The sequence below is a fragment of the Acartia tonsa genome, chromosome 6, assembly GCF_053477335.1.
Source record: "Acartia tonsa isolate MP-2025a chromosome 6, ASM5347733v1, whole genome shotgun sequence".
NCBI classification, from domain to species: Eukaryota; Metazoa; Arthropoda; class Copepoda; order Calanoida; family Acartiidae; genus Acartia; species Acartia tonsa.
Genome location: NC_137265.1, coordinates 19,334,898 through 19,352,735, shown reverse-complemented (window position 1 = coordinate 19,352,735; position 17,838 = coordinate 19,334,898). Strand labels below are relative to the sequence as shown.

At 31.6% G+C, this 17,838-nt stretch overlaps 1 protein-coding gene across 1 annotated transcript; it reads right to left on the bottom strand.

The window, feature by feature from the left end:
- On the bottom strand, positions 1-16,057 carry LOC145323296 (cysteine-rich secretory protein 2-like). Its single transcript, XM_080165725.1, has 12 exons — positions 15,977-16,057; positions 11,765-11,834; positions 8,695-8,767; positions 8,093-8,181; positions 7,176-7,261; positions 6,270-6,307; positions 5,262-5,302; positions 3,967-4,038; positions 2,733-2,813; positions 1,772-1,823; positions 1,399-1,444; positions 1-825 (listed from the first exon to the last, which is right to left on the bottom strand). Exons 1-12 carry the CDS (start codon positions 16,053-16,055, stop codon positions 524-526), a joined length of 1,029 nt encoding a protein of 342 aa, XP_080021851.1. The 5' UTR covers positions 16,056-16,057; the 3' UTR covers positions 1-523.
- Positions 16,058-17,838: the final 1,781 nt, after the last annotated feature.

Below are 17,838 nucleotides of genomic sequence, written 5' to 3'. Positions count from 1 at the left end.
AAAACCCTGTGAAACTTGAAACAGGTTTTTTGATCCAAAAACAACGGGCGCGCGGGGGGGAATAAAAAGTGCCCACCCCCTTATAAAACCAAAAGTTGAAATTCCTTCAAACACAGGCATGTTGCATATCAAAATGACCGCATTGAAATGCTGATTACAGATCTGAAAACTGTTTTGAAAAATATTGATTCAGTCTGAAATAATTTTTAAATAACCTACCAAAATGAACAATTTTGACTAAATCAGCCTTTTTAGGTACTTAATGAGCTCTTATTCGAACTAGGAGCAATATTTTTCAAAACGGTTTTCAGATTCATAATCAGCATTTCAATGCGGTCATTTTGATATACAACATGCCTGTGTTTGAAGGAATTTCTATTTTTGGTTTTATAAGGGGGTGGGCTTTTATGATTTTCATTTTAATGATTGTGGAAAATTGTCTGTAATAAAATGCTATACATAACTCTATACCGGTTATAATCCAGCGGATTCGAAGCCATACTGGAGTTTGCAGTTATTATAATTAATCATCAATTTTTTCAAGCTTCTTCTTTAAATAATTATCCACAAAATTGTTCACAAACTTTTTAAAATGAACAACAGTTTCCTTTAGCTTTTCTGCTTTGGATTTTTGTGTATAGCCTTTTTTGTCTTCATAAGATTGATTATTATCCTTTTTATATTCTGCAGTTCTATGTTTACCATATCCAGAATCAGAATACTTTGTTTTCTTGTCATAACTTGATTTTCTTTTTCTTCTACATTGACAAGTCTTTTTGCACATATCTTTGTAATCCTGCTTGCGACACATACCATCACAACCACCTTTAAACAAACAAAAAAAAATAAAAATGGTAACCAAACATATTTTGTAACTCTATTTTGTCATTAATGCAAATTGAATACAAAACTAAATACTTAAATATGCAATTAAGCAGGTTTGTATGCTCAAAATCAAGGTAACTTAAAATAACTTGGGTTGAAAAGTCCGGTTTAAACCAGTTAAATCGTGGAAAAAAAAAAACAAAAAAAGTTAAATTTTACTTAGTAAATTTTACAGTTTTTTATGTACATTTTGATTATTTTCTTTTTTTCAAATTAAAAATATTGCCTCTAAAAATAAGTCCTTTTTGTTGTAAATTTAATGTTCTTATACTGTTTGTACAGGCGTTTTAAGAAAAAATAAGAAGTTTCTTAAGAAAAAATAGTAATTTAGGACCTTTTTGGAGGCGAGGAGCATTTTTTTCAAGGTGGACTTTTGCTATGGATTTTTATTAGTTGTTAAAAGCGGAAAACCAACCCTGCTTATTTTAATATAGTTTAAATTAAGAAATTGATTTACAAATGGAAGTATATGAAAAAAACCTATCCAAAAATATCGATGAGACTTGTTTTTACCTTTTTCTCTTGGATCACAATATGATTGAAAGTCTTCTTTCAGCTCCTTAAAAAAGTTAAAATCATTTTATTTGAAAATATATACATTAATCAAAACAAAATTTAAACATTAAGTTGTTCAATAGAACCATTAAGAATTTTCTCTTTAACAGACTTCAAGATCAAATAGAACTTCCATACAAATATAATATGAATCATATAATGTAATATTTTTCTCTTGGAAGCTCTTGAAATTTCTTCCATGTATAATCACAACATAAAGTCAATTAATTACTTCTTTCTATATTGTACTACACACTAAAATGAGCGGTGGGCGTTCTGTAACCCTCCCCCCCCCCCCCTCTCCCAAATTTATAGGGGTTATTAAAATTACCTGACAATTAGTCCATCTATCCGCATAGTAACAACTGTTTTTACATAACTTTCTTAATTAAACAAAAATATTAATGTTCTTACCTAAATTTTGTATTTTTTGTATATGTCCTTTTTTTATTTAATAAAATGTACAAATAACGAGTAGCATAGCAAAAAACAAATTTAACAACATTAATTCAGTCATCTATTAGTAAGTATTGCCAAAGTATTAGATACCTAACTTAAATTAAAATGATAAAGATTACATTCCAATTCTATAATATAACTTGTATTCACATTTTACGGACGGACGTACCATGATTTAAGAGAAGCTACACTACAGAAAATTGCGAGGAAAATTTATACTAATAAACATAGTGGGTGAGATTAATTGCTTTTAACATAATGAATTTAATAAAGCCAATTATTTATAGAGTGTGTTTAAGGTTAACATACCGTACAAATACAAATACATTAGGCAAAATCTTGTAAACTTTATTAGTGCATCCTAAGCCTTACACTATGCTTGTATAGGTGTTGGCCTATAAATTAGAAAAACAAATATCCTTATGTAAAAGTAACAGGATGTCAGGGTGTCTATCTGTCTGTCTGTCTTTTTTTGTTAACTGCTGAAACGATATTGCTGTACTTGTCAATGAACCAGTCCAGGAGAGATTTAAAACAAAATTGTGGGAGGTTACCAAAAAAAACAACCTTTGAACCCTCTGATCTCCCTAATTCATTTATTTTTTTTCTAAAACTAAAATCAAAAGTAAAATGTCTTTGATATTTAATAACTGGATACAAGAAACTAAGCCCCCTAGAGCCTTTACCCTATGTTATTGCATTATTGTTTTTTTTTCAGTGCATTGGTATGAGATATGGTATTGACTCAAATAGTTGTTATACGTGAATGTGCTGTATTACATATTCTGCTATATGTTAAAATTAAAAGCATAATGTAATTAAAATTTACCTACTTGTTTACACATTTCTCTTTACACTTGGAACAGGGCTTCCCAACTGTGTACGGACGATTCAGTCTGTGCACAAAATTTCCTCTAAATTATAGGATTTGGTTTACTTATTTATAATTTCCAATAAAACAATTTTATTTCATTGTACTAAAAAATGTAATTTAGGACATAATTTTATTTTAAACGGTAACCCCCTTCGCTTTTTAAGTTAGCTATATCAAGGGTTGGATCTGGAGGTGTATTCGTCATTTTACTTCTTCCAGAGGATGGATCTAGGATATATAAGTTGGAAGGAATTTTAATGTTAGAGGGAGATTTGAAATCTGCATAACATTTTAAGGATTTTTTTTATAAAATTCGTTTTTTGTATAATTCTTTATCTAAAAGCGGAAATACAATTCAAGTTAATTAATTTTGACATCTGTAATTGGTAGATTTAAAACTATCTTTGCTCTGATTGGAGAAGCTTAAGTGTCGTACATCATCTAACCAATTAGAACACAGGAAGTTTCCAATCCACATCTCCTATTGGTCAAAATTAATTAACTTAAATTGTATTTCCGCTTTAAGATAAAGAATAATACAAAAAAAAATTTTTTAAAGAAAAATCCTTAAAATTTGATGCAGATTTCAAATCTCCCTCTAACATTAAAATTCTTTCCAACTTATATATCTTACTGGATACACTTCTCCATATAATTTTTGTACATAACAACATTATAAAGTCAACACAGCAATGTTTGCATTAGGACACATAATTTTAAATACAGTCAGACTATCACGTTAACTTTGAAAACATACGTTTTTAAAAAGTTGCCAAAATAAACACGATTTATTTTTGTGAAAGAAAACAATTTGTATATCGACATACTGACACGGTGTCTTCTAAGGTAGCACCGATGTTGGACAATAGTTGAAGATGTACATATGTTTCATCTTTTTGGTTGGAAAACAATTTATAAGAAGACATACTGACAAGATGACCTGTTGAATAGCGCCGATGTAAACTTACGTTGGACATACTGACAAAGGGAACTGTAGAGGAGCACCGCTGAAAAACTTACGTGGGACAATAGTTTCAGATGTACACATGTTTCTACTTTGTGTTTGGACATAATGTATACACCGACATACTGACACAATGACTTGTAGAGTAGCATACCTGACAACTTACGTTGGACATACTAACACGGTGACCTTTAAAGTAGCAACGCTAAAAACTTAAACTGAAACTTACGTTGGACAATAGTTGCAGATGTACACATGTTTCATCTTTGTATTTGGACATAATTTATATGCACAACCGACCCTGCAGTAGAAAACAATGATGACAACATCCATAAAAGCAAAGCTCTAAAATCAAGAGGAAGGAAAAACGAACAATAACTCTTGTATAATGTCAGAACATAAAAAGCAGAAGTTCATTTTGTAAGTCTGAACAAAATTATGATGAATGCAAAATTGTGTAAATACAGGATACAGTACCTAATTGTTATAGGAATCATTATGATATTGAAATTGATAGGAAAATTCTAAAATGTCTAAAATAACAAAAAAAGCTTACTGTACTAAATCATGGACGGACCGACCCTATTTCTAGAAAAGATTCGCTTTTAGAAATAATGAAAAACGAAAAATGATAAAAGTCTAATTTATGAGCATTCACACTTTATAACAAGGACAATTAGGTAGTTGGTTTAAAAAAAAAAACATTTTTTGGGAGGATGGTATATTTTTTCTAGAGGCGTTTTCTCTTGGGTAGTGTTAACCTCCCAATAAATAGTTATAAACCTTCCTTCGACCTATAAGAAGCTACAGTATAAAGGAGAACCATATCAAATTAGAGGTTAGTGAGATCCTTTGATACATACAGATAGACATTCATTTTACTTTTATAAAGGACATTTACGTCTTAGACCTTGAATTTTGCTCTTTCTTATTCGAAGAGCCGTACGGACATTCCTAGTTATAGAGAAGATTTGTTGCAAAAAATGAATGTTTCTTATTGAAAGAAGTAAGAAAAGAATGATGAAGATAAGGTTTTATAGAATAACCCAGTTAATGTATTTATGTTAGAAAAAGTACAGCAGTAACATCTCAGATCTTAGCAATGGCAGGTCCGATTGAATTATGTTTTTTCAGAGAAGTGTTTTCTACCTCCTATTGTAGTCTATGACTAATTGAATGTCTGGTCGTCAGCGGTTTTAAGACTTGGGATAAATTTTAAAACATCCAGAGGTGTATTATACTCATAAAAATCATTTGCAGATCCCCGCTTGGCCTCAGAAAAAATGTCCAAAATCGACCCCCCCCCCCCCCCCCCCTTATATACATCCCAAAATAATGATACACAAAGTGTTTGAGCCAACAAATAAGACACTGGGATTATAGAACTCCGGGTGCCAGTGTAATTTACAGACCAATGTCCCCTCACTCCTTAGTGAATACCTTACTATCGCCCTCTATAGCGTAGCACTCTTAAAACTATGGTTGTCTTACTCTTCTTTTTCTTTCTTATTAAGTATTACTTACCCATGAGTACTGTTCCAAACCATCTGGGTGTAATGACCAACCTAAAATTATTTTTTCCATGAAAGCGAAAATGATTAGGTATCATCTTGTTTAAGGATTATTTCCCATAAACATGTTGGTTTAATAATTTGATTACGTTCAAATTAAGTGTCCGAGTTTGTACATTTCCACTAGGTTAACTTGAGTTTTCAAAAAAAGTTTGAAATGAAATAATACTGATCCAGTGATTACCCAGATACTTTCAGACAGACACAAATACAGTCCTCTTACTCAGGGAGTAAGGGAGGGGACAATGGATCGAATATTCAATCTTTAGGAGTCTCAGACTTTGGGGACTGGCTTAAAGGAAATGTGCAAGAATTTAGCAGTATCTGACTGAGTTTGGGGACTAGCGCAAGAAATGCCGTTACTCGCTTTGTTAGTTTTGAATATATATAGTTTTGCAGACAGAGAGTAGTTCAAATATAAATACACGGCCCCCCTCCCATACTATATTTCACTCCCTTCATCCCCACCTCCTCTTTAAAAGTAGACGAGAAAGGGAAATGGAGAAGGAAGGTGGGGGAAATAAACAGGATAAAAAGGGGCAGGAAGGCGTGCGGGTCATATACTTGCCCATCCAGCTACACGCCTGCCTGCCCCTTTTTTCCGTGTTTACATCAGTTGCCCCCAAATCTTTTTTCTCTTTCCCTGTCATCTGAAGAGATCCAGGGAGATATTTCTAGTAATTAATTACAGAATGGTTATGTCAGTCTGTAATACTGGTAATCTTAATTTCAAATGATTGCTTTTTTTCTTGGAACTTTTTTCTTAGTTTATGGTTTTCTAGATTTAATCAACAATCACTTTACAATTTCCACCATATTTTCGGGATTATTCTGGTTTTCATGGCCTTTCTTCAAAAACTCTTAAATTGAATTAATTGCCCATTGTCCCCTCCCTTACTCCCTGCCTCTTACTTGCATATAAAATAATTGAGCGGATTTCTTCTATATATTTTTTTCTTACCAGGGATAGTTCATTCTCTTTTCCAAATGTAAAATCCTGAATAGAATATTATCAAACAATTTTTTTTAGATTGATATAAATCTGTTTCAATAATAGAGATTTTTTTTAGCATCAATTAAAAGAACGATCGGCCGCTTTTTATCCAAATAATTTGCAGCTGGCAGTACAGTCATACCGAAAACAAGCAGCAGCAGTCAGCCGATTTCTATCATTATGGACATTTTGCGGATCAACTCAAGTTCTGGCTTTAAATTTCAGTATAAAAACTTAGCCATAGCTACTTTGAAGCTGTGTAAATACTTTTCTCGTATTCATTCGAATCCGGTGGATAGGAACAGGTTATCGTCCATACGAAAAAACTATGGCTAGCACCGTATTATAACCAGTTTTCTATGAATATAAAAATGTACAATCATGAGATTAAAACCAGTTTTTTTAGCCCATGCCTTCGGCATATCAGGGCTAAAAAACTGGTTTTAATCTTATAATTGTACATTTTATATCCGCAGAAATCCGTTTATAATACGATGCGTGAAATAAATATTCTCGTATTCATTCGATTCCGGTGGATATGAATCGGTTCTCATCCATACGAAAAAACTATGTCTAGCATCGTATTATATCCAGCTTTCTACGAATATAAAAATGTACAATTATAAGATTAAAACTTTCAGTTTTTTAGACGTTGCCTTCGGCACCTCGGGGCTAAAAAAAACTCGTTCTAATCTTATATAATTGTACATTCTATATCCGCGGAAAGCCGTTTATAATACGATGCGAGAAATAACTATTATTTAATAAATATTTAACTGTAGGCAAGGTTTTACTGCTATGATTTTAATTCAAATTTTTAAGGATGTTAGAAATTTAAAAATTGTTAAGAAATTAATATTGAATAATATTCCTTATGTTCTAGAAACCAGCTTTCAGCAGCAAAGTACCATGGCACAGGATGGGAAGATATGAAAATATTTTGTCCACAAGAACCATATCTGAAAAAAAATACATATTTGGATCATGAAAGGAAATCCAAGTAGTAGGTTTAGTCGTGTTTTCACAGCAGCTTTTCTTCTATTTCTAGCCCCTGCAGGGGACTTTAACCATGCAGGGCAATTGTTAATATTTATCTTACCTAACCTAACCTCTTAAAAGCTACTGTGAATATAAGACGAAACTCGCTAATTCGTTTTCTTTCCATGATCCACATATGATAATCAAACTGTGCGCATGTATTTTGGTTTTAAACAATCAAACATCGTGGTTTACTGGAAATTTTAACACATTAATATTAAAAAGAAGTTGTACAAAATATAATAAATGACCTAATATCAAAATATATGTCATCTTAAACTAGGTGAAGCATTAAATTCATCTTCAATATTTGACCGATTTTTTAAAAATAAATAAAAATAGTAAAACGACAGATAATTCAATAAATGTTTCATACCAAAGTTAAGTAGTTTTACTAGAACTTTATGACGATACTAGCAGCTATGCTCCTAGAGGCCTTTAGATTTTCTTTAAAAGATTTTTTCTTAAAAAGCAAAAATAAAATTATGGAGAGTGGATTTTTTTTGTGGGGGGAAGGTGGGTAATTTGTTAGGGTGATTTCTCTTGGGAGGGTGGTTGTACTCTCCCCTAAAATAGCTTTGAATCTTTCGGGGACCTATGAGAAGCTAACCTGTAAAGAATAACCATGTCGGTTCAGTAGTTGGTTAGTGATATCCATCTTTACAAACAGACAGAAAGACAGACAAACAATAAACATCCTGTTACTTTAATAGCATGGATAACGGCATCAAGTAAGTCTAACAGAGACAAACCTTTGGCTAGGAATAGATAACGGATGTTGAAGCCCCCGGCATCCTTCTATCCAACCCTGCGCCTGTTTGGCTGCTTCTTTATTCCATTTCTATAGAATATATATAATTGAAAACTCTATAGAATAATTTTTTGTATTTATAAAAAATTAGGTTAAGCTGTAGTGACGCTGACGTACTGTATTTATGTTTCATGAGTTTAAACTATGGCCTTATTCTATGGTTTTTGAAAAATTCATATAATTACAAGGATAACAACATTCATACGTAGCTAATATAAATAAGTAATAAATGACTATACGGAAAAAGTAATTATTTTTCGTATGTTTTAACTTTTTTCATGCTTGACTGTCAGACTGACGGACCAAGTACATTAAATACTTGAAGCTCGTTAGTATAGCAAAGAAAATCACATTTTTTCTTACAGCGTTACAGACGGACGAACAGCCTATTTGAATTATAGGTTACCTTTGCTGATGAAAAAATTATCTTTATCATACAGCTAGCTATAAAATTAATCTTTTATAGTATTTGTGGATTCAAAATTTTTTTCCGTTTTACTTTTTATTCATGAATAATACGGATGTGGTTTTTTTTTTCCTTACCATTTTCATCATATCAGCCGCTGGAGGCTCAACTTTTGATCTGAATCTGTTATGCATCCTTGCTATCTGCTGCCTATGAAAATAGTTGAAGTGATTCAGTACAGCTATCTTAATTACGATTAATTGGGATGATACTCAAGTTTTGTTTTTAGATAAAAAAAAATTTCATGGGGGGGGAATGTATGGCAAAAAGTTTTCTTGAAAATACGGCTCCTCTGTTCTTAAAAACAGTAAGACAGGATAGATGAAGCTATATAGCTAATCTTTTTTATTAGACTTCTCTTTCAATAGTTTTTATTAAAACAAGAATGACAACATCCATAAAAGCGAAGCACTAAAACGATAGGACAAACAGAGATTAACACTTGTATAGTGTCAGAACTGAATAATCATGTATATAATTTTTTTTTATTTCAAATCTAAAATACGAAAAATTGGTTTGATCAAACCTCTTGGGGCAAAGCCCCTAGAGGCTAGGGGCGAAGCCGCTAGTATGATATAATGTATATAAGAGTCAAAGCAAAATTGTAATTAAATTTGTTGAAAAACTGCTTGATACAGGATAATGTTTATGGACATACTTACAGGACTTGATTATAAAGTTGCTTCGCTTATTAAGTTATACTTTGTTGTCCTAGGAATCAATATACCAAAAATCAGATTAATCCGATGATTAGATCATGTAAAAATTTGTTGTTAAAAAAGTAAAAAAATAATATGTTAATATGGACGTACGGACATTTTGATAATGATTGTAGAGTTGCTACGCTTTCTAAATCGTACCTATTTACTAATGGAATCGCAATGCAAAATTTGAAATCGATAGGACAATTCTAACATGCCTAAACTAACGAAAAAAGCTATCCGTTACGGACGTACGGACGGACCGACCCTATTTATAGAAAAGCTTCGCTTTTTAAAAGTGTTGTATTATACTCTGAGGGTCGCAATCATCTTTGCTTATTAATACTTTTATTATGTGTATTGAGTATAAACTAAAAAAAAATTAATATTAACTTGAATTAAAAAAAAAATTAGAAAGGTAAGAATTATTACTTGAGGTTGCACCAGATTTTCATGTACTCTAATAAAGCGATACTTTAAACTAGCTAAAATAACGATACCCCCATCCATCACATTTACTGGATGAACGAACTAACCAATAAATGAATATCACACTAGAAACCTAAACCGACGAAAATTTTACCCCGTGTTGACATATATCTAAATAGTGTATACCAATTAAGGTGATGATAATAATTTTTTGCGGATTATTTTCGGTTATCACGTAGCCATAATAATTATTTGTTGATTAGTATAAACAAGATTAACAAGCAATATTCAGCAAATTAATTAAATATACAGGGTGCGCCACATAAATCCGGACTTTTTTTAAACGGCCATAGCGCCAAAACTACTTGACCAATCAGGACGTTTGACCCCACTATAAAAAGCTTAGGTAATGACATTTTTGCCCATGAAAATCTTTGGACGATGGAGGACGTGTACGCCGAGCTGGCCGCGCATATATTCAACAAGGCAGATTCGAATTGCGCAGATAAATTACCGTGGATTTATGACTTGGGCCTACTAAATCTGACCTCAGCCCATCTGTAGGTGAGATGGACTAATGTAACTTGCTGGAGATACTAACAGATACCTAGTGAAAACACTAGAAAAGACTAGAGCTCTCTATCCCAGCTGACTTGGCTGTAGTGCTCCGACAAAGTGGATCGTGTTAGATTTTAAGATGTCAAAAACGTCAAAAATCTTGAAAATTACTCGGTTCTTGACTTCAGGGGCCCATATGGAACCTTGAAACTTGATTTAGACTATGTATTGCGCTGATAACCCTATCTTAATCTTCATGCCATTTTTAAAAAGGTATAAAACGTTGTTCTAGCTTAACTGTGGCCCAAATGAGAGCCGCCGTGTCAAAGAGTAGCTTAAAAGATGGGTTAATTTGGATCCTGTTGTTACTCACTCCTTAAGGATATGTGGCCTCCCAGCAGCCCCGATCTTAATCCAATGGACTTTTGAGCCTGGAGCGCCATTAAAGCATGAACCAATAGACGCGCATACCAAGAAGACCTCTCTCACTGCTCCTATCATGGAGAACTTCGCCTGCTTGAACAGGGATATGGTGACCAGGGTCGGCGGGCGGTTCAGGGGGCGGGTAGAGGCGATGATTGAGGCTGGCGGCGATTTTATTGAATATTCTAATAGTCATATACCTAGTTTGCTTTCCAGTTTTTAAAATTCCATAAAATCTTTAAAATTGACGATTTTATGTTCATTTGTTTAAAAATAAGAAAAAGTCCGGATTTATGTGGCGCACCCTGTAAAAGGTTGCGAGAAGTATATCTATATTTAAGATTATATTTTATTTATAGAACTCATGAAACAAATTAGGTTTTAATATTATTATATTAATATAAAAGGATCTAAAGTGATAAGACAATGACTGATAAATTGATATATCCATAATGATGATACACAAAATTATATAGATGTTGTCATCCTTGTCTTTACAAAAAAAAACTCTAGAAACAAACTTTCATCTAGGTTTAAGTTTTGACACTGTTAATCCTTATAAAAGAAGTTTTCTTATCTTCTAAGAAAAGCTGAAGTACCCTTGGTAAAAATTTAGTTAAAAGCAAGATATTCACAAATTGTTACTTTCAGTAAAAACAAAATTGTTAATATATTTGTTGAAAAACTGCTTAAAAACAGAATACTGTTAAGGGCATACTTACATTTTATTACTTTAACATTGTACCTTTTTGTAATAAGAATCAGTATTATACAATTATCTGCCAGTTGCAGGAACGGCAACGTCCCAATTAAATCATACAAAACTGTTTTGCAAAAAAGAAAAAAAAATAGCATGCTTTAAATGTACGTACGGTCTTTCTGGTAACGATTAATGAGTTGCTACGCTTCATCAATCGTACCTAATTGTTATAGTAACCATCATGCAAAGTTGAAATCGATACAATTCCAACATGATTAAATATATAAAAATTTATATAAAAGCTTTGCTTTAAAAAATAAAAATGTTATCTCTGACCTGAGTTTTTTGTTTATCCTCGGATCTAATTTCTTTGTGTTCTTGATCTTGTGAATACCCAATCTTGGAGCTGAATAAAGTAATTGGTCAAAGAGGCAGACATGATAATTAATAAGTTGGTGCTTTCACAAAAAGTGCCCGTTGAGCCCTAACAACTCTACTGGGGTTCCTAGAAACCAATATAAGCTAACCTTGTCTAACCTAAAGTAGTAAACAAACAAACTAAAATCAACCCCATTCCCCTTATCTTCAATTAGTAGTGCTCAACATGATACTTTATGTGAAATCGCCAACAAATGTATGAAACTCTTTAAACTATAAAAATTTGGTATGACCACATATTAAAATGGACTCTAATAGTTTTAGCATTTATTATCAACTTTCACGTAGAAATAGACCAAAAGGACATAAACGTGAAACAGTAGCTGCACTTGTAATAATCTACAAATTTATAAAATATATGTAAATATAGCTCTTTGTTATCTAAGAAATGTATGAAAAATAGAGGAAGTTAGACACAATGCATCATGTAAATATTTATAGGGATATAGTAATAGGTCAATGGACTTATTCACTTTATTCGGTATAGCTGACTACGGGGCCTCTTCCTGTGGTGCCCTAACCCTGCTGGGCTAACCAGTACCCAATATAATCCTCCTTACCTGAGCTAATGTAATAAACAATCAAATGAAAAACTATCCCTCTAATATTTTCAATTTCAAGTTTTGTCTTTTCAAGACTTTAACTTAATCAAAGCCTTAAAATTATAATAATAAAGTAACAGGATGTCTGTTAGAGATAACACATTACGGCATTTGTACACCAGCACTTCTACCCCGAGCCCCCCTTCATCCATTACTTTATACAGCTTATCATATCCATTGTCTTATCCCTTTATCCCTGAGAATATTAACATAATTTATTCATCATCTCGTCCATTTAGGCTTAGCTTACTAATAATATTATCATTTTTTTTGTAAAAAGAAAGATTATTATGTTGTTAAAAGATACAAAACACTTATCTTTAAAAGATGTCAATCATCTAAAACTTTTGTGAGGATATACAAAAAGTTGTATAATTTCAATGAATGTATTAGGACTAGAAGGAATAAGGAATAGAAAAATCATTATCCTGTATATCAAAGTATAATGTGTAAATTAATGACTTAAGAAAAATGTGTACAAAATAGGCAATATACAATACATGTGAAGTGAATTGAATAATGTAGTATTAGCTAACAGACATAAATATTTCATTCTAATACAGTACATTGAAGGGATACTCTTCAACTTAAATTTATGGCAATTCTCTTTTTTTTTTTAATTTAATTTTCTTTACAATCAGTATTATATATTTGGAAGCATAACATATCTGTAGGTAAGTTTTTTGGTAAATGCATTTGCATATGTAATTCATAGAAGTGAATCAACATTTTCAGTGTGTGTGTCTGTCTAACCCTTATTCATCATATAATAACTTTAAAAAGTGTATCCTAATGATGGTATGCTCAAATCTCACTATTCTGAGTTTTGGAATAGAATATCCTCTTTCTTACTTTTGTTTTTTTTCTCTTCTTTTTAACTAACTTAATTATCTTAATTATTATAACTATCTTTTTTCTCTTACTCTTTTTAAATATCTTTTTTCCCCTTTATTTCACTAACTCTCTTACAACAGTTTTATCATATCACTCCAATTAATCTTACAAAGGTCCTGTTTTTATTTGCTGTAAAAGTTACAATTTTCCTCTTAGAAAAGTATATTTATTTTCTAAATATATGCGAATAAGTATATCTATAATACAAAGTAGCTTGATGTCTGTCCGTCCGTCTGTCTGTCTGTCCGTCCGTCCGTCCGTCTGTCCGTCTGTCCGTCTGTCCCTTAAGATCTCGTTAACTACAGAACCGATCGGATTCTACTCTTCAGGGTATATACCTATTGGTCGGGGTCCTGTGGTGGTTTTAAGCTATTTTTTTGGGGGTGGGACACTCTAAACCCCCCAAAAATGAAAATCCCCCCCCTCAAAAAAAAAATTGGGGGGGAGAGTATGGTTCGAAGCACCAGAAATTTTTATTTTTTTTAAACTACCTCATGGCTGGGGCGAAGCCGCTAGTGTAGTATAAAGTACTAGACATTAAAATTTAATTAGTTTGATTTTAAATATGTAGATGTGCCTCAATTTGCTTATTTAATTAGGTGGAAAAGTAAAATCTAGACACTAAGTTAAAATATTCCTTTATTTACTTTCATCCTTTAATTTTACGGCTTATAAGCTTTGTGGGACTTCATATTATAGCAAAAGCTTTCCCTTAGTATGGTCTTACACATAAGCTCTGTTCCAAAATTTGCTAACATAAATTTTCCAGTAATTTCTGATTATTATGGCAAATAAAAATGGGCTATATTTACTGACATAAATGTTCCATTAATTCCTGAATATTATGGCGCAAAAATCTGGGCTCTGTTGTTATATTTCCTAACATAAATGTTCCTTCAATCCCTGATTATTATAGCACATACACCTGGGCTCTGTTGCTATTTTTCTAACATAAATGTTCCTTTAACCCCTGATCAGTATGGCGCATACACCAGGGTTGTGTTGATATATTTCCTAACAAAAATGTTCCCTCAATCCCTGATTATTATAGCACATACACCTGGGCTCTGTTGCTATTTTTCTAACATAAATGTTCCTTTAACCCCTGATCAGTATGGCGCATACACCTGGGTTGTGTTGATATTTTTCCTAACATAAATGTTCCCTCAATCCCTGATTATTATAGCACATACACCTGGGCTCTGTTGTTTTTTTTCTAACATAAATGTTCCTTTAACCCCTGATCAGTATGGCGCATACACCTGGGTTGTGTTGCTATATTTCCTAACATAAATGTTCCCTCAATCCCTGATTATTATAGCACATACACCTGGGCTCTGTTGTTTTTTTCTAACATAAATGTTCCTTTAACCCCTGATCAGTATGGCGCATACACCTGGGTTGTGTTGCTATATTTCCTAACATAAATGTTTCCTCAATCCCTGATTATTATAGCACATACACCTGGGCTCTGTTGCTATTTTTCTAACATAAATGTTTCTTTAACCCCTGATCAGTATGGCGCATACACCTGGGTTGTGTTGATATATTTCCTAACATAAATGTTCCCTCAATCCCTGATTATTATAGCACATACACCTGGGCTCTGTTGTTTTTTTTCTAGCATAAATGTTTCTTTAATCCCTGATCAGTATGGCGCATACACCTGGGCTCTGTTGCTATATTTCTTCACATAAATGAATAATTGATTATACCCACCTAGATGTAACTATATAACTGCATACTATATGGATATTGGCTTAGATACAACTTTTTGATTGCTAAAGAGAAATGGCCAGGTAGCAAAGAACATCAAGAAAATAAAGTTAATAAATATAACCAGTTTAAAACTTTGGAAACATTTGAACTTTAGGCTGACTATATTAACTATTTAAGTGACACTATAACAACATGCTAAGGACATATTTTTTTTAAACTTTTGAATTGTTTCTTTATTTTATAAACATCTATCAATATAATTATTTAGTTTTGATAATTCGGGTCATGAACATAAGAGCTCTATAACTTTCTTTGCTTCTTAAAATAGATATGCAGCCTACTATGGAATAAAAGGCATAGGAAATATATGAAAAGGTATAGGTACATTTTTCCATTTTGTATTTTGCATATTATTTCAGGTAATTAAGCATAGTTGTTCACTATTATACGGCCTAATGAAGTAAAGGGCTGAAAGAAAAGAAGAAATGGCATTTATCATAAAGTTTCAAGGAATGTTTTGCATATCTTGTTAGAAAAGATCAATTGTTACATATTTTTTTAAAATCTTTTCTATAATAAAAGATATAGAGCCCTACCCAGTCAGTCCTTTGTTTTAACAAAACAGGTTGTACTCTGAATGCATAAAAGTATATGTACTTAGGTCCTTTGAACAAACAAGAACCTTGAAAAGACATAAAATGTTCACAAAGATAGGAGAAAATACAATATACAAGGATTTACAATGTTTTCTTAAGGCCCCAAAAAACATACTAATATACCAGGAAAACGGAAAATAAATAAGGTAATTAGTACAAACTTATTTCGACAAACTTTATTACAAAAATTGTTCCCTTGAAAAAAAACTAATACAAAGAGTCTACCTTGAAGTACTTACCTCTGTTTGAAAAAGGCTTAAAACTATAAATTTGCTGGAATGTGATCATAAAGAGCACAAAATGGATAAACCATTTCATATTTTTCTGAAAGAAAATGTATTCATGTGAGAAGCTTAAATAAATGAGAAGGTGAAATATTGTATAAAAATACACGGACAAAATCGCTTGACGAAGAAAAAAATATAAATAACCATTATAAGACTAAACTTTTGCAAAGGTGTTTGCTAAAAACAATTTCATAAGAAAAGTTGGGTATTTTTCCATTCAAGAATACTCACATATATTGTGATAAAATTGTGATGAAATAAGGATGACAACATCCATATATAGCGAAGCTCAAAAATTACGAATAGATATCGGGATAAAAATTAATATAGAGCAGTGTCATACAATAAACATCAAACTTGATGAAATAAAGAAATCAAGAAAACCCGAAAAATCTTAATGAGACTTTATGGAAATATGTAGAATATGAGCATATTCAATCCCTGATGATTTCAGTTGTCGTCAGAGAAAACAACTAAAACTTAAATATCTAGGAATCGATCTAGCACCCCAATTAATAGACAAATCTTAATTCTGGATATATGTAGAATGCATAATTAATCAATTGTAAAAATCACGAAAATCACGAAAACTTCAACATCTAGGAATCGATCTAGCACCCAAAAAAAACAGACAGATTGACAAAACAATGTATAGATTAGATGGGCATATGTCATAGGAATCTTCACTAAATAATCAATCTTGAATGAGAGCCGAAAAAATCATATTTCCCAAAAAACGTTTCTTACGGGCAGACGGACATACGGCCGGACGAACATTTCAAATTATAGAGTAGCTTCACTACTAAAAATATCATTTTTTAGACAAATCATAAAAAAAATAATTGATCAAGGAAAGAAGGCACTTTTATTTGTAAAACCTGAAAAACATTTATAGCAAGTTTACAGTACCATAAGCCTTTTTTGTCTAATACAATTAGATTTTTCAAGTGTCATAAATTTAAATTTCCTTATTTTATATTCTTGAAAACAGGGATAGCCTAGGTAGCAATATTTTTAATAAAATTGAAAAATTTGGTGGTCAGACCTTATTTGGACTCAAATATCAATATATTTAATTTAATGGGTTTAAATATTAAATTTTTCGTTCACAAAGGAAATATTAATTAACACCTAAATTTATAATTTTGTTCAGAAAGGAAGGGTTTATATTTAATTTCAATATTAATATTGAAATAAAAATATTCATTTTTTTGGTCAGTAAAGGTAATAAAAAATAATAAACAAATTTATGAATTTCTTGACTTGACCATTTTTCATTACGTGGGGAAAAGGGGGAAATTTTACGAGCTCACGGAATTTTTATGACTTTCATGTGAATTGAAAATTAAAATATATTTCAAAAATTAATCACAAAACCTTCATAACAAGAAATCTTTAATACGATGCGATAATTATATTTACATCAATTTATCGACCATTGTCTTATCTCTTGAATAAAAGTTTTAAAACAAGAATGACAACATCCATTAAAGCAAAGTTTATATACAATTGAATCTATACATATTAAAATATTACTGACAGTAATATACACATTAATTTATCATCCATTGTCTTATCTCTTGAATAAAAGTTTTAAAACAAGAATGACAACATCCATTAAAGCAAAGTTTATATACAATTGAATCTATACATATTAAAATATTACTGACAGTAATATACACATTAATTTATCATCCATTGTCTTATCTCTTGAATAAAAGTTTTAAAATAAGAATGACAACATCCATACATATCAAAATATTTCTGACAGTTCATTAGTTATAAAGCAGATATTCGGGGTAACAACAAAAGAA

Coding starts and splice junctions, on each gene's coding strand:
- LOC145323296 (XM_080165725.1), bottom strand. CDS start 16,055: ATGAAATGGTTTATCCATTTTGTGCTCTTTATGATCACATTCCAGCAA. Junction 6,308..7,175: donor AAGCTGGTTTCTAGAACATA/AGGAATATTATT, acceptor AATATTCTATTC/AGGATTTTACATTTGGAAAA. Junction 2,814..3,966: donor ATCTGCAACTATTGTCCAAC/GTAAGTTTCAGT, acceptor CCTATAATTTAG/AGGAAATTTTGTGCACAGAC.